This window comes from Myotis daubentonii, chromosome 15, assembly GCF_963259705.1.
Source record: "Myotis daubentonii chromosome 15, mMyoDau2.1, whole genome shotgun sequence".
NCBI classification, from domain to species: Eukaryota; Metazoa; Chordata; class Mammalia; order Chiroptera; family Vespertilionidae; genus Myotis; species Myotis daubentonii.
The window spans coordinates 21,191,336-21,213,132 of record NC_081854.1 but is presented as its reverse complement, the minus strand read 5'-3'; the positions used below and the strand labels follow the sequence as shown (position 1 = coordinate 21,213,132).

General features: G+C 44.1%; 1 protein-coding gene across 6 annotated transcripts; it reads right to left on the bottom strand.

Annotated features, from left to right (window-relative positions):
• Nucleotides 1–13,596: 13,596 nt before the first annotated feature.
• RINL (Ras and Rab interactor like) lies at nt 13,597–21,715 on the bottom strand. 6 transcript variants are annotated; one of them, XM_059666621.1, is made up of 12 exons: nt 21,386–21,715; nt 20,389–20,477; nt 20,029–20,272; nt 18,155–18,257; nt 17,130–17,202; nt 16,980–17,044; nt 16,556–16,702; nt 16,086–16,472; nt 15,366–15,683; nt 14,975–15,106; nt 14,662–14,825; nt 13,597–14,599 (listed from the first exon to the last, which is right to left on the bottom strand). In XM_059666621.1, exons 2-12 carry the CDS (start codon nt 20,436–20,438, stop codon nt 14,258–14,260), a joined length of 2,025 nt encoding a protein of 674 aa, XP_059522604.1. In that variant the 5' UTR covers nt 20,439–20,477; nt 21,386–21,715; the 3' UTR covers nt 13,597–14,257. The 6 variants fall into 6 exon arrangements, with proteins under 6 accessions (XP_059522604.1, XP_059522605.1, XP_059522607.1 ...); XM_059666622.1 differs by having other exon boundaries at nt 21,511–21,715; XM_059666624.1 differs by having other exon boundaries at nt 20,029–20,188; nt 21,511–21,715.
• Nucleotides 21,716–21,797: the final 82 nt, after the last annotated feature.

Below are 21,797 nucleotides of genomic sequence, written 5' to 3'. Positions count from 1 at the left end.
TGATCAGTCCCTGGGAGTTAACAGGGTCTGGCCTATAGGGGGATTTTCAATCCCAGCAACAACATAGCGCCAGTAACTAACTATTACGCAGTCAGCTCTGGGCAGTGAACTTCCACTGGACAGAGAGGCCCTATAGCCTCAGAGGCCAACCCCAGAACACTGCCACCCAGAGGCTGACCCACAAACTGACTCTTTGCTAAACACAAAATAAGGCAGTCTGGGAAATAAATGCGGCATGCTTTAAAATAAGGACTGTGGTTTACAACACAGAGGAACAGTATATCGCAGGGAAACTCAACACTCTCCTGAATACCTGGAAGGTCTAAGGCGAGCCACACTGAAGAATAGAAGAAACGAAGGACCTCCACTACTGCAATTTTTTTTTCTTTTTTCACTTTTTAACTAAGAAACCAATTTTTTTTCATTCTTTTTTTTCTGTTCTTTTTTTTTTCTTTTTTTGTTTTTTTCTTTCTTTTCTTCTTTTTCCATCACCTGATTTTACCCTTTTAATTACTACCTTCTTATTTTTAACCAGTATTATTACTGCTACCATTTTACCATTTTTTAAAGTGCCATTTTATTTTTTCTTTATTTTATTTTGGGATTAGTGTTCACCATTCTATTTTCATCGTTATATTATTGGTTGTTTCTAGTTTGCATTCATATCCAGGGAGCTGTTGCTGGAATTTGTTGGGATTAATGGCTGTTCTATAGGAGTATTCTCCTCATATAAAAAGTCTCTTCCCTCTTCCACTTCATTCTCTCTTTTTGCTCTTTTTTTTTCTTTTCTTTTCTTTTCTCGCTTTTATTTTCCCCCATTTCATTTTTGCACTCCCTTTTTTTGGTCCCTACTTTTCTTTTCCTTTTTCTCTTTTATCTTTTTCTCTTCCTTCTTCCTTATCCCCTAATTCTCTTAATTCAGGTGGTCACCTTTAATTGGGGTTATTAATATCGTGAATATATTTGTGTATAGTGCCTGGTACGTGGTGCCTTGTTGTGTTGTATTTTGTGCCTTTAAATCAACGCAGCAGATCCAAGCAACAGCAACCTCCTGAGCACCTCATCCTCTGCTGAGGAACAGCAGCTGTACGTGAAACCTCGCCCCACCAGCCGGAAGAGCCACCACAGCTGTGAACAGCACCCACCAGAGGAGCTGCTGACAACTGAAGAGCAGCTGCAACCGCAACCGCCCGAAGAGCAACCACAGACCAAGGAGTCACTGCCACCAAGGGAGCAACCACTGAACAACTCAACGTCTAGATATGTCAGTGAGATCAAACATGGGTAGACAAAGAAACCCCCAAAGGAAAGAGAAGGAGGACTCTCCAGAAAAGCAGCTAAGTAATACAGAGGCATGCAACATGACAGATAAAGAATTCAGAATAAGGATCCTAGAGTGCATAAACCGGATGGAGGAAAAAATCGACAACCTCTGCAAGAAGCAAGAAGAAACAGATGAAAAAATCGATAACATATGGAAGAAGCTAGAAGAAACAGATGAAAAAATCGATAACATATGGAAGAAGCTAGAAGAAACAGATGAAAAAATCAACAACCTAAGTAAGACCCAAGAAGAAATGAAGAGTGATATAGCTGCAATGAAAAACTCCATTGAAAGTATCAACAGTAGACTAGGAGAAGCGGAGGACCGAATAAGTGAATTAGAAGACAAGGAAGCAAAACACCCAAAATGTACTGCAATTGGAGAAAAAAATTAAAAGACAGGAGGAGAGCCTAAGGGAGCTTTGGGACAACATGAAACGAAACAACATACGAATAATAGGAGTACCAGAACAACAGAAGGATGAACAAGGATTAGAAAACCTACTCGAAGAAATAATATCAGAAAACTTTCCTGAGGTGGGGAAGAAAAAAGTCACACAAGCCCAGAGAGTCCCAAACAAGGTGAACCCGAAAAGACCCACACCAAGACACATCATAATCACCATGGCAAATGTTCAGGACAAAGAGAGAATCTTACAGGCTGCAAGAGAGAGACGGAAAGTTACATACAAGGGATCTCCCATTAGACTGTCAAATGACTTCTCAACAGAAACACATCAGGCCAGAAAAGAATGGACTGAAATTTACAAAGTGATGCAAAGCAAAGGACTGAATCCAAGAATACTCTATCCAGCAAGGCTATCATTCAAACTTGAAGGGGAAATAAGAAGCTTCACAGACAAAAAAAGACTAAGGGAGTTTGTCACCACCAAGCCAGCAATGCAAGGAATGCTAAAGGGACTGGTATAAAAATAAGAAATAAAAAGCTCAGAAAGAAAACAGCCACACACACACACAAAAAGAAATGGCTACAAACAAGTACCTTTCAATAATAACTTTAAACGTAAACGGACTAAATGCTCCAACCAAAAGACATCGAGTGGCTGAATGGATAAGAAAACATGACCCATACATCTGCTGTCTACAAGAAACCCACCTCATTAGAAGGGACTCACACAGACTGAAAGTGAAAGGATGGAAAAATATCTTTCAGGCAAATGGAAAGGAAAAGAAAGCTGGGGTAGCAATACTTATATCGGACAAAATAGACCTCAAAGTGAAGGCCTTAACAAGAGATAAGGAAGGCCACTTCATAATACTAAAGGGATCAATACAACAAGAAGATATAACCCTGGTAAACATATATGCACCCAATGTAGGAGCACCCAAATTCATAAAAAAACTCCTGGAAAATATCAAAGGAGAGATCGACAACAATACAATCATAGTAGGGGACTTTAATACACCATTGACAGCACTGGATAAGTCCTATAGACAAACAATCAGCAAAGATACAGCAATCCTAAATGACTCACTAGATCAGATGGACTTAATAGACATCTTCAGAACACTTCACCCCAAAGCCAGAGAATATACGTTCTTCTCAGGTGCTCATGGGACATATTCAAAAATAGACCACATATTGGGTCACAAGCAAAGTATCCCCAAATTCAAGAAGATTGAAATCATAAAAAGCGTCTTCGCAGACCACGATGGCATAATATTAGAAATAAACTACAATAAAAACAACCCAAAATACTCAAACACCTGGAAGCTGAATAGCATGCTATTAAATATTGATTGGGTTACCAATGAGATCAAAGAAGAAATTAAAAACATCCTGGAAACTAATGACAATGAAAACACAACAATCCAAAACCTATGGGACACATTGAAAGCAGTCCTGAGAGGGAAGTTTATAGCTCTACAGGCCTATCTCAAAAAACAAGAAAAAATGGTAGTAAATCATCTAACTCTACAACTCAAAGAATTAGAAAGAGAGCAACAAGAAAACCCCAGAGTGAGCAGAAGGAAGGAGATAATAAAGATTAGAGCAGAAATAAATGACATAGAGACCAAAAAAACAATACAGAAAATCAATGAAACCAAGAGCTGGTTCTTTGAAAGGATAAACAAGATTGATAAACCTCTAGCCAGACTCACCAAGAAGCAGAGAGAGAGGACCCAAATAAATAAAATCAGAAACGATAGAGGCGAAATAACAACAGACCCCACAGAAATACAAATGATTGTTAAAAAATACTATGGACAGCTTTACTCCAACAAACTAGACAACCTGGAGGAAATGGACAAATTCCTAGAAAAATACAGCATTCCAAAACTCAATCAGGAAGAATCTAAAAATCTCAACAGGCCAATAACTATGGAAGAAATTGAAGCAGTCATCAAAAAGCTTCCATCAAACAAAAGCCCAGGACCAGACGGCTTCACAGGGGAGTTTTACCAAACATTCAAGGAAGAACTAAAACCTATCCTCCTCAGACTACTACAAAAAATTCAAGAGGAAGGAACACTTCCAAGCTCATTCTATGAAGCCAGCATCACCCTAATACCAAAACCAGGTAAAGACAACACAATGAAAGAGAATTACAGGCCAATATCCCTCATGAACATAGATGCCAAAATCCTCAACAAAATCTTAGCAAATCGGATCCAGCAGTACATCAGAAAGATCATACACCATGACCAAGTAGGATTTATCCCAGGGATGCAAGGATGGTACAATATCCGCAAATCAATAAACGTGATACATCACATAAACAAATTGAAAGAAAAAACCACATACTCATATCAATTGATGCAGAAAAAGCATTTGACAAAATTCAACACCCATTTTTGATAAAAACTCTCAGCAAGGTGGGAGTAGAAGGATCATACCTCAACATAATAAAAGCCATATATGACAGGCCCACAGCCAACATCATACTCAACGGACAAAAACTAACACCATTTCCCCTAAGAACAGGAACAAGACAGGGATGCCCCCTCTCACCACTCCTGTTCAACATAGTACTGGAAGTGTTAGCCATTGCAATTCGGCAAGAAGAAGAAATAAAAGGCATCCAAATTGGAAAAGAGGAAGTAAAACTGTCCTTATTTGCAGACGACATGATATTATACATAAAAGCAGTTATGGTGGGTAGTCACATCCTAGGCCAGTATCTTTCCTGACAAAGTCACGCTTTACCTTACCTGAGCCTAATATCTTTTTGCATCTATGATAACATATAATTGAAATATCAGGGTAACTTGTAACTTCCCTTTTTCTGGACCCCTCCGGGCACAACCAAATGCGCCTGGGTGCCAGGACAGAGACCATAAATTCAATCATTGTTACTGTTATCATGTGAATTGTTGACTGTTAGCTATCCTGCACCCACCTAAGTAAAAGTGTGTGTCTATCATTTTACTTTTTATTCAGTCCCAGAGGTTTCCTCACTTTTCTCTCTCCAGCCTCTCTAATCTATCACCAATGGATTTCATGTAACCCACCTATATCTCCTCCTTTGATTGCAATGTATAAAAATAAGTGAAAAACTGCCATTCTCCAGAGCATTATCCCAATCCATTGAGTTTCTGCTTCCTGCAATTGTCAGCAGCTTGGCTCAAATAAACTCTCAAAAATTCTTTACAGGAAAAAACAAAAACAAAAATTCTTTACAAAATTGAATGTTTTTATGTTAACATTACTTGGCATAGTTGCGGCAGGATTCCAAAGAAGCTCACCCAGGACCATCCAGCAGACCCACACCCGGTACTAGGATCCAGCAAAGGGCGCATTGAGTCTGCTGGTTCCCTGCCCATTGGGTGAACTGGGGTGAGTTGTCTCTTGGATCCAGAACCTTCTCTTGCTTTTGGTAGAGGGTCTGACTTTAAAATCCTCAAGGTGGAACTAAGGTTAAGGGTTGAAAGAAACCAGGCTAAGACAGGACTGTAGGGGGAAAAATGAGTGGCTGGTTTTGATTTTGGCTTTTCAATTGGAATTGCTTTCTGAGAGTCTAAGCAAAAAAAACCATCATATAAATGACAGCTGAACTCATTCAGTTCCGAAGATAAAGGGGCACATCCTCCCTCCAGTCTGATTCTCGGGTGTTCTTAGGTGACTAAGAATCTTTGTGGACGTGCCAGAAATGCAGGAGCCCCATAGCGAAGTCCCAAATGCAACTGTAATTAACTAAATGGCTCATCCAGGGGCCATCTTAAGGCTTTGTCTGCCCGGCCCTGAACCTTTCCGGTTGTTTTAGACAGCCAGGAGAGAAACCGAGGCCACCCTTGACCACTACATAACATGTTTAGAAAATTTGCTCAGTCTACAGATATCCAAAAACAAATAAATAATTAACACGGGAAATTGTGCCTCCAAGGCCATAAACTCCCAAACCCCAGGCCTCATTTCACACTCCTGATAGGGAGTCTTTACTTACAGAAATGGGAAGTGCTTTACAGAAATGGGAAGCTTTAATTAGAAATTATCAACTTAAGAATGGCCAAAATGCAGTTGTCTTTGAGTACCTACATTAATATTTTGCATTCAGAAATTAGAAAAATATTGGTTCTAAAATTAACACATGGAAATTAATAAGAAAGTTTAGAGACTATCTCAGAAGTATTCTGAAGCTAATAAATGCCTGCAACCCATTTCCCCCCCTTCCTTTCTGAGCTTCCTTATCCCGACTTGCCCTTTCCTCTCCCTTCTTCCTTCCCCTTCTGTCTCCTCTATTACCATCGACTTGAAGGAAAATGAGAATAGGAATTCTAACAGCTTCCTTTGAAAAAAGCTGGTCTCAGCTAGAGAGGAACCAGCACTTGTTTCAGACTTTATCCAGGACCCTGATGGATTCACAAAAATTTAACTGTTAGAACATGTAATCCTGGCTATTCTGACCTATTCCAACTAATATACCCACTGGTTTCTGAGAGCAAGGCAACAGGATTACTAAATAAGGTCTGCTGTGAAACTGGAGAGGAGTCTTTTGCTATAAAAAGTGAGGTCACCATAAGAAATATTGTTTAACAAGAAAACCTGAAGTGTGATTTACAAAGAGGAAACAGAAGCAAACATAGGGCTGCTCCAGGACTATGAGAGGGTATTTTCCCCTTCTCCTTACTAATATTTTAGGAGAAATTGAAATTATCATAAAAGGGAACATTACTAGGCCCTTGGAGATTCTGGGGTTTCTTTATCTGTTCTTTACCCCACCATCTATGTTTCCCTCTCCCTCGGAGTAAAGGTTCGGTACAAATGGGAGGGGTGTCTAGGCAACCAACGGCTGTTTTAAAACCTGTCCCCTTTCAATTAGGGCATGTTAAAGGGCAACATATTTTACTGGTCAATTCAGTCCCAATTCACCTGATAAGAGATTTTAAGCTGAAACCGGTTTGGCTCAGTGGATAGAGCGTTGGCCTGCGGACTGAAAGGTCCCGGGTTCGATTCCGGTCAAGGGCATGTACCAGGGTTGCGGGCACATCCCCAGTGGGAGATGTGCAGGAGGCAGCTGATGGATGTTTCTCTCTCATCGATGTTTCTAACTCTCTATCTCTCTCCCTTCCTCTCTGTAAAAAATCAATTAAAAAAAAAAAAGAGATTTTAAAATCAGTGATGCCCACATATTTGTTTTTCTTCAGAAGGCTAATATGTATTTAGAACTAAATGAAACAGATACTGAACCAAAAAGGGAAAATGATGATTTCAAGGGAATCCCCCAAGAGGAAACTAATCTTGAGACTGACCAAATGTTTGTTAACCATCTTTTCATTATTAACTTCCTTGAGAGTCAGAGAGAATGCTTAACAAGAGACCCGCCCTACTCAGAATGGCCCAAACAGCCCAGAGACTTGCAAAGATGCCTAACCTCGGCTTGCTGCACATGCCTCTGTAGATGGGGAACCAGGCCACAGTGCCTTGAGAGTCCCCTTTTCGTTTGGGGTACAAACTCTTCAACTGGGAGAAATTTGACTAGGGGTCCCTCAAGAAAAAGGCTAATCTTCTTTTGCAACATAGCCTGGCCCCACTATAAAGTGGACAGTGAAGAGGTTTGGCCAGTTAATGGCACCATTAAGTTTAATGCTACACTGCCTGCAGCTAGACCCGTTTTCCCATTCTCAGGGAAGTGAAAGGAGAATGAGGCCTTCTTAGATCAGTGTGTCTTTTCCATATATGTAAGCCTTTATGAGTCAGAAATGGCACTCAGCTATATGCTACCTGTAAACTAGATCTCTCTGTAATTGCTACAGAGCTTCAGAGAAAAATAAACTCAAATAGGAAACACATTACAAAATGGGTGAATTAGTTCATCCTTTTGCCAACATTTGTTAATCCTTGAGGGATTAAACTGCTGTTTTTGTTTAACTATGCAGTGTTTTCAGGGTCAGAGGGGCCAGAATATCATAGCCCACTAAATCATTTTACATTCCTTGAAATATCCCCTATTCAGCTCAAAATGCTATAATTGGCTTTCCAAAACCAAAGTCCCAGGACTTTTGAGATGCAAATACCAGAAACTCTGGTCTAAATCACTCTTTTTTTTTTTAAATTACTTTTATTTTTATTTTTTAAAATATATTTTATTGATTTTTTTACAGAGAGGAAGGGAGAGGGAGAGGGATAGAAAGTTAGAAACATCGATGAGAGAGAAACATCAATCAGCCGCCTCCTGCACACTTCCTATTGGGGATGTGCCCACAACCAAGGTACATGCCCTTGACCAGAATCGAACCCGGGACCCTTCAGTCCACAGGCTGACGGTCTATCCACTCAGCCAAACCGGTTAGGGCCTAAATCACTCTTAACTTATTTCAACTATTCCTTTCTAAATTAGTAAATTTTAATTAAGGTTATTAAATTTTTAGATATATTGAAATAACATGAAATACTGAAACAGTGAGTGCTAAATAAGTCTTTAAATTTGCCTGCTTTTGTCTTTATTACCAAAGTCTGTAAAATGAATTTCAGCTGTTAAAGTCTTTTGCTTAAAGGTATGTTTCTTGAAAGTGAGAGTGTAGCCCTGGCTGGTTTGGCTCAGTGATAGAGTATTGGCCCACGAACTGAAGGGTCCCAGGGGTGATTCCAGTCAAGGGCACATGCCTGGGTTGTGGGCTCAATCCCCAGTGGGGGGCTTGTAGGCAGCTGATCAATGGTTCTCTCTCATCATTGATGTTCCTATCTTTCTCTCCCTCTTCCTTCCTCTCTGAAATCAATTTAAAAAGAGAAAAAAGAAAGTGAGAGTGTGTTTAAAATCCTACATAATAAAAGGCTAATATGCAAATTGTCCCCTCAGGAGTTAGACCGGGAGACCAGGAGTTCAATCACTCACTATGACATGCGCTGACCACCAAGGGGTGGTGCGGAACATGGCCGGTGCACTGAGGGAGTGAGGGAAGGAGGAGGTGGGGAGTCAGGGAGGCGGGAAATGTGATAGGCCCTTATCACTGGCCAGGCCTAGGGATCCTACCCATGCACAAATTTCATGCACCAGGCCTCTAGTGTGTTCATAAGCATCAATCTAAGGAATATTGGTCACTTATTTTATTTTGGTTATTATTGAAAATTGAGGCTTCTAAAGTTAAAAGTTCAAATTAAGCTGGGAGAAATTATATGGTTGTGATAATGCATGAGCTATGGAGATTCATTTTTGAAGAAAAAAATTACTGCATTTTCTCTGCAAAAGTTAGTAATTCAAATTATGTTAAGGTCTTTATGTATATGGTCTTTATGTGGTATTAGTGGCCTGGTGCATGGATTCATGAACATTTAAAGGAAATTAATTATTAATTAGAAGAAATATTTTAATATTGCTATTCGCTCTTTCTCTATAGTGTCAACCAAATTCATGATTGACAATGACAAAAACACACGTGTGCGATTGGTGCCAGCGAGAGCTTTATATGTATTGCACATGCGCGAGTCAACTTAGCCTTTTATATATATAGAATAAACTTGCTTAATTAGACCTGCTTTCTGATTTAGTTAAACTTTTTCCAGCCCAGTGAAGCACCCCAACTTCTCTTTCAGGTAATTGTCAGCAACACAGCAGTAAATATCAACACGAAGCACATTATTATTGTAGATCATGCAGGGAGAACAAAGGGTAAAATATTTAACTGCAGCAATGTTTGACTATATTCTGTGCAGTGAGAAAACCTGAAGTCATTTTCAAGGTCAACAGTAAGTCATTTCTTACGTCTTTTCTGTCGGGTCAAGTTTCTAAGCTTTCTAAATCTCCATTTTCCAGCTAATGAAAAGAAAATAGGATTCCACCAAGTCTCCTATCTACCTACTCCAGGACTTCTGTGAGGATCAAGTGAGATGAGGCACGGGAATACGCTTCACAAACATTTGGTTAAAGTATAAAATATTTGCACCTGGCTATAAAGCAAGCCGTGTTCCTGGGCTGAAGAAACTACAAGGAGGCTAGTCGTCACTAGAGAGAGGAAGCTGAGTGTTGCTACGTGATGTCATTACCTGGACAGACACTTAGCATATTAGCTAGCTAGCTAGCTAGCTAGCTAGCTAGCTAGATAGATAGATGTGTTTGTCTGTGTACTATGTGTGGTAAATTTTCAGCCTTTAGATGGCATTATTAGGATATAATCTTTTACTGGCATAATTTAAAAAATATTAAATACTTATATAAATTAAGCAGAATTCTGTGGTCTGGACAAAATTTTTAAATATTTCAAGATTTAAGTTTGATTAATGTCTTTTAGAGTCATTACCATAAAATATGTTGTTGTTTTTACCTACATTTACAAAGAGTTAATGATGTAATCTTTTGGTTAAGTATATTTGACAATCCAAAGTTTGAATTTTAAGACCTTTAACTGAGAAATGAGTTTGGGTCATTCCAATGGGCCCTGGAATGACTCAAGGATTTATTCTCTCTTCTTTTTTTAAAAATATATTTTTATTGATTTCAGAGAGGAAGGAAGAATGAGAGAGAGATAGAAACATCCATGATGAGAGAGAATCATAGATCAGCTGCCTCCTGCAAGTCCCCCACTGGGGATCGAGCCCACAACCCGGGCACGTGCCCTTGACCAGAATCAAACTTGGGACCTTTCAGTTCACAGGCCAACGCTCTATCCACTGAGCCAAACCCACTAGGGCTATTCTCTCTTCTTAAAAGAAATATTTTTAAACTAAATTAGGCCAATTTAATATACTTGAAATTATGTGGGAAGCTTTGTCAAATAAAAATTAATAATAACTATGTCCTATTTATATACATATATTTTGTTAAAATGAATGTTATAGAAATTTCAGTCTGCTTCAGAAAGGAACTTGCAAAGATTCAGAGCCAAGTTCAAACAGGAAACTCTCAGGGGTAGCATGTGTCCAGTCAGGGACACCAGGCAAACCAAGAGTGATAATTCCCTGTGGGGGTGTTTGGCAGTAATACCCTGGATATTTGTGTTTCAAATATGGGGAGTTTATGTTTTATTATTATTTTTAATATTTTTAAATTTATTTCAGAGAGGAAGAGCGAGATAGAAACATCAATAATGAGAATTATTGATTAGCTGCCTCCTGCATGCCCCCCACGGGGATCGAGCCCACAACCTGGGCATGTCCCCTTGACCAGAATCGAACCTGGGACCCTTCAGTCCACAGGTTGGCGCTAAATCCACTGAGCCAAACTGGCCAGGGCTATGTATTATTTTTCAAGCTCAATATACCGCTTGCAACCATGTGCCTCATTTTAAAATCTTACATATTTTTTATTCTTTATATGCTGAAATTATATATTGAATCTAAAAATATACAAATTTTGTATAATTCTCTATGTCATTTTACAGTAATTATTATTTACCAAGAAATTGTTTTCTTGGAATGTTATATTTTATAGGAAAGCACAGTTGTTTTTTTAAAATATTTTATTGATTTTTTTACAGAGAGGAAGGGAGAGAGATAGAGAGTTAGAAACATCGATGAGAGAGAAACATCGATCAGCTGCCTCCTGCACATCTCCCACTGGGGATATGCCCGCAACCCAGGTACATGCCCTTGACTGGAATCGAACCCGGGACCTTTCAGTCCGCAGGCCGACGCTCTATCCACTGAGCCAAACCGGTTTCGGCTGAAAACACAGTTTTTTATTAATTGCATTATAATCAAATCTATAACCATACCACTTTTAAATTTTATCATTCATGGACAGCTGTTGCTTTATTCTGATGCATTTGCAGATATATTATATCTTTAGAAAAATCCATGTAAAGGACTCTGACCTACTTTAAGTTGCAGGCTTCTAAGTAGGCTATTGTCTTTGAACTGGATGAAGATTTATAGAACTTCAAGGAATAACTGAATTCAAAAAACTACTGGCAAATAATTAGGATAAACAAAAATAACCATGGAACTAAATGAATTGAGATTAATTATTCTTTTTAAAAAATATATATTTTATTGATTTTTTACAGAGAGGAAGAGAGAGGGATAGAGAGTTAGAAACATTGATGAGTGAGAAATATCAGCTGCCTCCTGCACATTTCCTACTGGGGATGTGCCCGCAACCAAGGTATATATAAATGCCCTTGACTGGAATCGAACCTGGGACCTTTCAGTCAGTCTGCAGGCCGACGCTCTATCCACTGAGCCAAACCGGTTAGGGCGAGACTAATTATTCTTAAAAGATTGTTGATTTTTAAATATTTTGTTTCCCAAATATAAGGAAAACTAAAAAGCAGATATTCTGCATTATAGGAACTAATAAATTAGTAACATTCATTTCACAGTACTCCCAGGAGATAAAGATTCAAAGACCATGACAACCCGGAGATTTTTTGTCCATTGGGAAATACATTCATTAAAGACTCTCTCCAACAGTGTTAAAGGGACCTTATCAGGTGCCTAACCTTGAATGGACATTTGCCCCTGTCTCTGACACTCACCTTCATCTCAAAGATGAGAAGCCACCGACTATGGAGGAGGTAGACAGCCATCCCATGACATCACAAGGAAGGCCTGTATGCTCACAAATTGATGCTGCTCAACCTTGTTCTTATATCATCTAATTGTTATTGATTGAATGCATATAAAATGATTTTTTTATATTGTTACTAGAGGCCCAGGGCGTGATGGAAATCGCGCGAGGAGGTGCCCCACCGCACCCCGCGGCCCGCCGTGGGAGTCAGGCCTGACTGGCACCACAGGGCAGCTGGGACCTGTGCCTGACTTCCGCCCCAGGCCCCCCTGCCCCCCTGCCCGTGTCCACTCCGGGCGCCAGAGCTGCCGTGCCAGCTCGGGCAGGCCCCCTTGGGTCTGTCTCTGTCTCCACTCCGGGCCTTACCTGTGCGTGCAACCTCCTCCTGTTTGGTCATGACCCATTACGGTGTCCTGGCCTAATTTGCATATTCTCTCTCTCTCTCTCTCTCTCTATATATATATATATATATATATAATCCTCCTTATGGTACCCTAATGAAAATAATATCTGTCTCCCCAGACCTTTCTCCTTAATAGACATGAAAAATTTAACTTGGGTACCTGCTAATCTTTCTCACCTACTAGACAATGATATTCTGATTATCAGCTATGATAATGAAATTTTGTTGGCCACACTAGTGGTCTTCTACTATCAATATAAACTTTGGTACATTTTTTCAGGCTTTATCTATTATAAAGGACCTCTCTTGGACGAACCCCTCCAAGAACACTCCCTAATAATTCCCCTAGTAGAGTTATATATAGATCTAATCTAGATGAGTATTTTATTTATTTTTTTTAAAATATATTTTATTGATATTTTACAGAGAGGAAGGGAGCGAGATAGAGAGTTAGAAACATCGATGAGAGAGAAACATCGATCAGCTGCCTCCTGCACATCTCCTACTGGGGATGTGCCTGCAACCCAGGTACATGCCCTTGACTGGAATCGAACCAGGGACCCTTCAGTCCGCAGGCCAACACTCTATTCACTCAGCCAAACCGGTTCGGCAAGATGAGTATTTTAGATGAATATTGTCTAAATATAGGAATAGATGAAATTAACTGCCCAGTAGAAAAATTGGAACTTCTGGATAATAGTAGATACTTGTTCCTCTTCAGGTACTTCCTTGTCTAATATAAGACTTTTTTTTTTTTTCCTAATCAGTGTTACTGGTTTAATACTGTTACTTTTGTTCCTGGTATGTTAATGTATATTAGATGTAAAAAAAACAAAAGCCAAGACAAAAAGACTCAGATCGTGGTGGCTCAAAAATTAGAAAAGATCCAGAATACTTTTTAACAAGGACGTATAGGATCTGACAGCCTCCCATTTACCTGCCCTTTAAAAATAAATAAATAAATAATTTAAAAAAATATATAGTTTTATTGATTTCAGAGAGGAAGGGAGAGGGAGAGAGAGATAAAAACATCAATGATGAGAGAATCATTGATTGGCTGCTTCCTGCACACCCCCTACTGGGGACTGAGCCCCCAACCCAGTGGTTTAGCATCTACCTATGAACCAGGAGGTTCAATTTCAGATCAGGGTAGGGTGTATTAGTTTCCTGCTGATGCTGTAACAACTTACCACAAACTTTGTGGCTTAACAAAATCCACACCAATTTATTATCTTGCAGTACTGAAGGTCAGAAGTGCAAACCAGATCTTAGGGGTCTAAAATCAAGGGTGAATTTCTGCTGGAGGTTCCAGGGGAACATCCACTCCTTGTGTTTTTCAGCTTCTAGAGGGTGCCTGCTTTCTTTAGCTCCTGGCCTTTACTCCAACCTCTGCTTGCATCATCACATCTCTTCCTCTGACTCTGAACCTCCTGCTCCCTCTTATAAGGGACCCTTGTGATGATATTGGACCCACTAGATTCCAGGATAACTTCCCCACCTTAAAATCTTTAATCGCATCTATAACATCCATTTTACCATGTAAAGTAACAGAGTCGCAGATTCTGGGTACTAGGAAGAGGACATTGGAGGAGGTGGGGGGTGCCTTATTCTGCCTTCCACAGGGAGGTCAAGGGAGAGGAGTTATAGTTGCAGACAGTTGTGTCTGAGAGAACGTCACTGAGACTGTGAAATCTGCCTCAAGGTCTGAAGGAAGGGAGGGAGGGAACAGTGTGGATATTAGGGAAGGGCATTCCAGGAAGCAGGAACAGCCAATGCAAAGACCCCAAGGTAAGCCATTCCCTTTTCCTGGGACCTCCTCTTCCTTGCTGCTCCTAAACAACAGGCGCCTCTGCATCTTGCTTGAAGAGAAGAAAGGTTTGAGATCCCTATTCATCATTGGTCTCTTGGCCAGTCTGTATTTCCCAGGGTTCCTCAAAGGGCAGATCAGCCTGGGGGGACAGGCAGGAACCTGAATCAGAAAGGCAATTGGGCCAGTCTTCCCCTCTACCCACAGTCCAACCCAGCGGTCACCTGGGGTCTGGAGTGGCTCTGTCCTTGTAGCGTTCGCCTGCGATGCCACTGGCACAGGGAGGCACTGGCCTCGGAACTGAGCTCCTGTGGCGCTCGTCCAGCTTCGGGCTGATAGTGGGCGATGTGGTGCAGGGCCCCAAACCACGTGGTCAGGTAGTAACCAACTAGGGGCAAGAAGAAGGGGTTGGTGCAGCTCTCCCGGCTGTCCTGGTGGCCCGAAGGCCCCGCAGTTTGCCAGCCTTTCCTCCTGTTGCAGGTGAGGCTGTTTGGGGTGCCCCCCTGTTGGGTCCTGACTTCTGGGGATGGGGCTCACCTTCTCCCAGTAGCTCTTCAGGATCCAGGAGCTCCATAAGAAACTCCACGTCCAGCTGTGTCTCCCCGATGTCCGGACTCCAGATAAGCTCCTCAGTCAGCGCCGGCAGGAAGGCGTCGGCGCCCAGGGGCTCTGGGGACGCCAAGGGCAGGCTCTGAGCTGGACGGGGATGTGCAGGCCCCTTCCATCCGATCCCCAGGACAGCGAGCGCTGGCTGCCCCTCACTTGCTTGGGGTGCAAACGCCTCTTACCTGATCTCCAGGCCTGCATAGACACCTCACATAGAACATGCCACCCTCGCCCCCGGGCGTGCACACAGGCACCTCCTAAATGGCTCCTACAGCCCTCAAGGCCGGTCCACACCAGGTAGATGCAGACTCTCCTCCTTTACCTTGTTTCTCGCCCGAAGCCAGGCCCTCGTAGATGTCACTGCACATCGCCAGCAGCAACGCCACCTTGCGGCGTGGGGCACAGGCAGCGTGGAGGTGCCGGAGGCGTGAGTGGATGCGGCTCCGCAGGGTGGGGGCGGCGCCCTGTCCCGCAGGCCCAGCCCCCTGGGCTCCGGGAGGCCCCGCCCCCGCCCGCAGGGCTATTTGTTGCCTCCGCAGTCGCCTCAGCTCTGGGGCCCTGAGCGTGCGGAGTCGTGTCCACAGGGCCGGCATCAGCGGCGCCAGCACTGCCCGGCACAAGGCTGCCTCCACCGCGGGGCCTGCGAGGGGCGGAGGGAAGAGTCGCTCGGCTGACCCCTGACCCGCACCAACCCGCTCGCTCCACCCACCCACTCAGGCCTACCGCCACCCCTCCCTAACTTCTGGCCACCCACAAGTGTAGACATGGGTATGGACACATGTGGAAGAGGAAGCCTGGGTGTGAATACGCATGTGGGAGAGGGAATCATGGCTGTCACACCTGTGTGAGATGGAGTGGTGGTGAATAGAAGAGGTGGTACTACCTATAGAAAGGGCATGTGAGTGGAAAAGGAAGCAGGTTGCACAGGGAGAGAGAGGAAGAACTGGGGTGTGAACACATATGTAGGGCCAAGGGATGGTACATATATGAACGATGTGGGTTCAGGGAGTGGCTAAAAATCCCCTCCCAGTCCTCCTATTACCAAGATCCTCGTTCTTCTGGGGGACCCCAGGCCCTCTGCTCCCAAAGATAGCCCTGACATTGGGGTCCGTTGCTAAGTGATCCTGGAGGTCAGTCAGGAGGTGCCGCACATCCTGGAGCAGCTCGGTGGCGGGGTCCCCAGGCCTGTGGGGGCCCTCAGCTTCTGATGTGAGGCGTGCCTGAAGGCCTCGGAACTGCCTGGCCACATAGCTGCTCCGGGCCCTGGCGAGAGCCTGGACATGACTAGTAAGCACATCCTCAGGTCCTCCTTCTTGGTAGTCCTCCTCCTCCTCCCCCAGGCTGGCCAGAGCTGGCCCAGGATGGTGTACTTCTGGGCTGAGCGGGCCTTCCACCCAAGAGACCCGATGAGGGGCGGTGTTCCTGGGGGCTGAGTGGGAAAACAGGGTTGGTCCCACGGAACGGCAGCAGCAGCTTCCTCATCTCAAGGACCCAGGGCCCTGCCCAGCTAACCTGGATCACTTATCTTGGTAGCCTCTGGAGCTGCCTCTGGGGGAGATCTCATCCCTTGCCCTCTGTGGGTCTCCAGGTAGAGCTTGTTCACCACAGAGATCACCCTCTCTGAGGTGTTGAGTTGGCCACTGCCATTCTGCAGAGTATCTGAGGGCCAGCAGAAGTGAGATGTCCCTGATGTCCAAGGGGCCAACCCTGGTCCCTTCAGTGCATCAGGAGACTTAGTTCCCAGCCTTATTACTGAAAGAGCTGTGGTTTGGGCCTTGGCTCATCCTTATTCAGGCCCAGGAGTCCCGCCTCCAGCTCTTTCAGATGTCCTTCCTTACCCTCCCTCAAACCTAGTAGTTGGTCTGCCAATTGCCATCCTCTGGGACCAAGTAGGCAGAAAGTTGGTCTCTCCCTCCCTTAGAGAACCATGCCTCACCTGTGTGTTGTTCTCCAGACCCTAGAGTGGGAGGGGGCAAGAGCAGTGTTCTGGGCAAAACATCCCTGAGGAAAGAGAAGTAGGAGCTACAATGTGGGTAGGTGTTTTAAGGAAGGATCCCCCTTAGCCCTTTTGATGGGTAACTTGTACCTGCTGGCTGACAGGAAGGCCAGGAGATGGGGCAGGTCTGGCATGCAGAGGTGAGAGGATTCCAGAGACACACCTAGGGAAGGGGGCCAGGAGGGACAAGTTAGAAAACATGAGGGGTGGCAGCCTCCTCTTCCCTGCGACTCTCTCTTCCCAAGTCCTGAACCCCCAAGAACCTTCAGAATGGGGGAATTTCTACTCCTTTGAGTCTCCATATTTTCCTGCATCTTTAGGCTTGCATCTCACTTATGCCACCAAATATTCATTCATTGGACATATAAGTATTTATTGAACACCTTTTCATTCCCAGATACTGGGGATACAGTTGTCAAAAAGCAGACATAATCACTGCCTTCCTATGGCTTACCTTTCAGTAGAGGAAGACAGAAAATAAATGAATAGAAAAATAAAGATAAGTGAAGTATATTATATTGAGTGCTATAAACAAAATAGAGTAATTGAAAATGACTAGGGCTTTCTTAACTCTGGCGGTCAAGGAAGGTTACATTTCCACAGAGGGCTGAAGGATGGAAATAAATCAATCATTCAAAGAAGAGCATTAACTTGGGGTAAACCAATGCAAAGGCCCTGAGGCTAGGACTCATCTAGCGTGCCCAAGGAACAGAGAAGAGTACAGTGTGGCTGGAGCAGAGTGAATGAAGGGCGGCAGATGGAGAGGTGGACAGGTTGGCTACTGAAACACCTTATAACCCATGATGAGTTTAAATTTTTAACTAAGGATATTGCATATCCTTTAAGAGTTTAAAACAGAAATATATAACATCTGATTGACTGAAATACTACTTTGGCTGCTGTGCCCAGATTGGATTGCAGGAAGGAAAGGGTAGGCATGAGGATACCAGAGAGGAGGCTACTGAAATTGTCTGAGAAAAAGGTGATGATGGCTCAGACTAGGGTGATGAAGGCAGAGAGGACTGGGAAGAATTGGGAGATATTTTGGAAGTAAAGTTGGCCATTCTTGATGATAAATTTGCTATTGACTACAAACTCGGGGGTAGGCACCTCACCTCCAGGAAGCTTCTGGATCTGGTAGGTGTTGACTTCCCCTGGTGAAGGTCCTGTTCTCAACACTAGGACCTGGCTGGGTTCATGTTCTGTGACCAGAAAACTCTGTGGGGAGGAGAAAAAGGTCAGCATGAAGAGGATTTGTGCCGATGTGTTACTTTTGCCTGCCTAGCATCTACTTCCCTTATTTAGGGCTCCACACTCCAAGTTTCCTCTAAAGATCCCCACTCCTTCTCAGTCAGTGTGCGTGGGCTGACTTCCCACAAGTCCTCAGAGTGAGTCCATGATCTGAGCTAGCCAATAGGATGACAGTGCTCTCTGACCACTGTGAGTAGTTCAGAGATGGGCATGTGACCCAAGCTCAGCCAATGGGAATCTTCCACAGGAATTTTGCTGAAGCTCTTTGGGAAGAGGCCTTTTTTTTTTTTTTTTTTAAATACTTTATTGATTTTTACAGAGAGGAAGGGAGAGGGAGAAAGAGAGAGAAACTAATGTGGGAGTGTAACATTAATCCCCCCCCCCCCCACACACACACACTTGGGGATTAAGCCTGCCACCTGGGCATGTGCCCTGATCTGGAATCAAACCAGCAGCCTTTTGGTGCATTGGCAACACCCAACCAACTTAGTCACACTGGCCAGGGCAAGAAGCCTTTTACAATGGAGTTGCTAATCTGTTGAGGTGTGGTGCTGCACTCGGGACAGCCATCTCAGACACCAAGGAGGGAGCTATGGTAGACCCGTTAGTTGTCTTATCCAAATCTATCCCCTATTCCTTGCAGAACCCCAACTTTGTACAGGGCATTAATACGCATAGCCATAGAAGATGAATAATAGTCAGTGGCTTCCCATCTCTGGCTGTATAATTCCTAGATGAGCTTTAAAAAATATTGCTTCTGGGCCCCATCCATATATTCTCAATCAAATGTAAAGGCTATTGCTTTTGCTGATAAAAGAAACAGATGCAACTGGTGCTTCCCTTCTTCCCTTCTGGCCTGGAACACACACATGTGCTTGGACCCGGAGCAGCCACTGGGCAACTATGAGAAAGTCCAAGAGAACTGCGGACGCCGCCCTTGATGCCACTTAAGGTGCTGAACTAGAGCCAGCAGTTGCCTTTCTGGTTATGTTAGAAAGATAAATGCTGTCCTGGCTGGTTAGAGCATCAGTGCACACACCGAAGTGTCGTGGGTTCGATTCCAAGTCAAGGGCGCATACTTAGGTTGTGAGCTAGATCCCTGGTTGGGGCGTGTGCGGGAGGCAATCAATCAATGTGTCTCTCTCACATAGATGTTTCTCTTTCTTTCTCTCCCCCATCCCTCCCTTTCACTCTCTCTAAAAATCAATGGAAAAATATCCTCAAGTGAAGATTAATAAAACAAAATAGCAACAACAACAAAAAGAAATAGCCTGGCTGGCATGGCTCAGTGGTTGAGCGTCAACCTATGAACCAGGTCAAGGCACATGCCCGAGTTGCAGGCTCAATCCTCAGTGTGGGGTGTCCAGGAGGCAGCCAATCAATGATTTCCCTCTCTCTTCCTCTCTAAAATTAATAAATATATATTTTTTAAAAAGAAATATAAATGCTTATTTGTTCAAACTACTATAGAATGAGCATTTGTTACTTACAGCCCAAAACATTCAGAATTCCCCACAGTTTAAAGCAAAGCAAAGAATTAGGATGAAGAGAACTGTGTAAGTTGTCTGATACTCAGGATCCAGGCATTCCTGAAATTCTGGGTTTTTCAGTCATTTGAATCAATAAGTAGCCTTTATGGCTTGGCCTGTTTGTGTATGTCACTAACAACCAGCAGAGTCCTAACTGATCCAGGGCGTCATGAGAGGGTCAGAAAGGGTCTCCAGCTATGAATACTCACCCCGGGTGGCCACAGCTCCAAAAGGGCTTCTGCAGCCTGGGCGTCCAGCTCTGGGATCTGCCACACTCCCCAGGTCCTCTGCAGTCGAAGAAGTGGCTCTGGGGCCCTGAGAACCCCTAAGCAGGTCTCACCTGCTCCATTCTCCTGTGATGGGACCAGTCTGGGAAGTGCAGGGTCCAGGAGACCAGGGGTCAGAGATGGGCAGTTGGACACTGAGGTGGGATCAAGGGTAGGAAAGGAAAGCCTGGGGGTGAGGGATCAGAGATGGGGTAAGGGGTCCTGTGCGGGGCACCAATTGGATGGAAGGGGTTTCTGAATCCAGGGGCAGGAGATGGAGACCCCAGCCCCAGTAGTACTCACCTCTCCCCATTGGTGGGGCATGCCAAGGCTTGGTCCTCTGGCTGGGCCATCCTCAGGATGTAGGAGGCCAGCAAGCCATGGCCTGGCCTCTGGCAGGGAGGAAGATAAGGCTCAAGGCTGCTCTAGTTCAGGGATTATGTTCAAAATATTTACAACCAACATGGCAGAGACCCTGACCAATTGGAATGGACCTACGGCTCCTTGCTGTGCCAGATGTGAATTCTTCCACCACTGGATGGCGGTGTGCTCTGGGCGTGCCAGCAGGAAGGTCAGTGTGTCTTGGGGTAGGGGAGAGGGAGAGCACTCAAAATGATAAACATTTACCAAATGGTAGGGAAATATTTCAGGTTTTAATATCCAGTGCAGCCGTGTGAATGTGGACCAGTTGAGTAACAAGCCTAGCCAAGACCCGGTGCCTAGTTAGGATCCATGACACCAAAGTTATACAATTTCCCCTCCTCCACCCTTCCCAGACCACAGAGGGGCTCTCAAATATTGCCCCATTATTTTTTTTATGAAAAATTTCAAACATTAAAAAAATAATGGAAAAGAATTTATAGGGAACTCCCATATGCCCACTACCTAGATTCTACCATTATTTTAATCTTTGCTTTCTCACATAGACATCCCTCTATCTGTCCATCGGACCCCAACTCTTAACCAGGTACAGAGTCCTATAGTGGGCATTTTTGAACATTTCCCCTGTAGCACTCCCAGGTGTAGGAAACCTGGGTCCATGCATCCAGGCATCCATGCATCCCACAAATATTGAGTACAGGCCCAGAATTAGGTGCCTGTGGCCTGGGGACAGAATAGGCCTGCTCTCAGGGGGCATCCATCTTCTTGGGGCGGGTAGAGAAGATGGATAATAAACAGCTTAACAAATCAACCAGCCCGCTGATCAGAAGCCCACGGTGTTAGGAAGGGGGAACCAGAGCAGGTGCCCTGTCCAGGGAGGAGCAAGCAAGAGGGGTGGGGGAAGGAGGCAGGTGCTCACCTGGGTCCCATGGGAGGGAAGGAGGAGGTGGTTGGTGCTGGGCAGAGCAGGATGGGGAGCTGCTTAATACCAAAGGTGGCACAGGGGGATAACCATGCCAGCTGCTGGGTCCCTGGGGGCCCTACCTGTTCTCCGAGGGGAGGCCTGAAGGAGCAGGAAGTGAAAGTATTTCCTCACAGAGAGGAAGCTGAGCTGGCTGGGTGGGGTGGAGGGGGAAGAGGCGGGGCTGGGGGGGATCTGAAATTGACTTCTTGCCTCTTTCTGGGGCCTTAGGCCTCAGATAACAGGGCTTTGGAAGAAGGATCCTGATGATGGGAAGTCAGGGGTAGGAGCCTCTCTGGCACCCCTTGCTCTATTTCTCACAAGAGCCTGTAGATGTCTTGGTTTCCTTAAGAGGCCCCAGCTCTCACCC

Bases quoted from the DNA above. Each gene is read 5' to 3' on its own strand.
- RINL (XM_059666621.1), bottom strand. From the start codon at position 20,438: ATGGCCCAGCCAGAGGACCAAGCCTTGGCATGCCCCACCAATGGGGAG. The intron at 17,045-17,129 runs GTACAAGTTACC...CTCTTTCCTCAG, and splicing joins GCCTTCCTGTCAGCCAGCAG to GGATGTTTTGCCCAGAACAC. The intron at 14,826-14,974 runs GTGAGCCCCATC...TCTTGCCCCTAG, and splicing joins TGAAGAGCTACTGGGAGAAG to TTGGTTACTACCTGACCACG.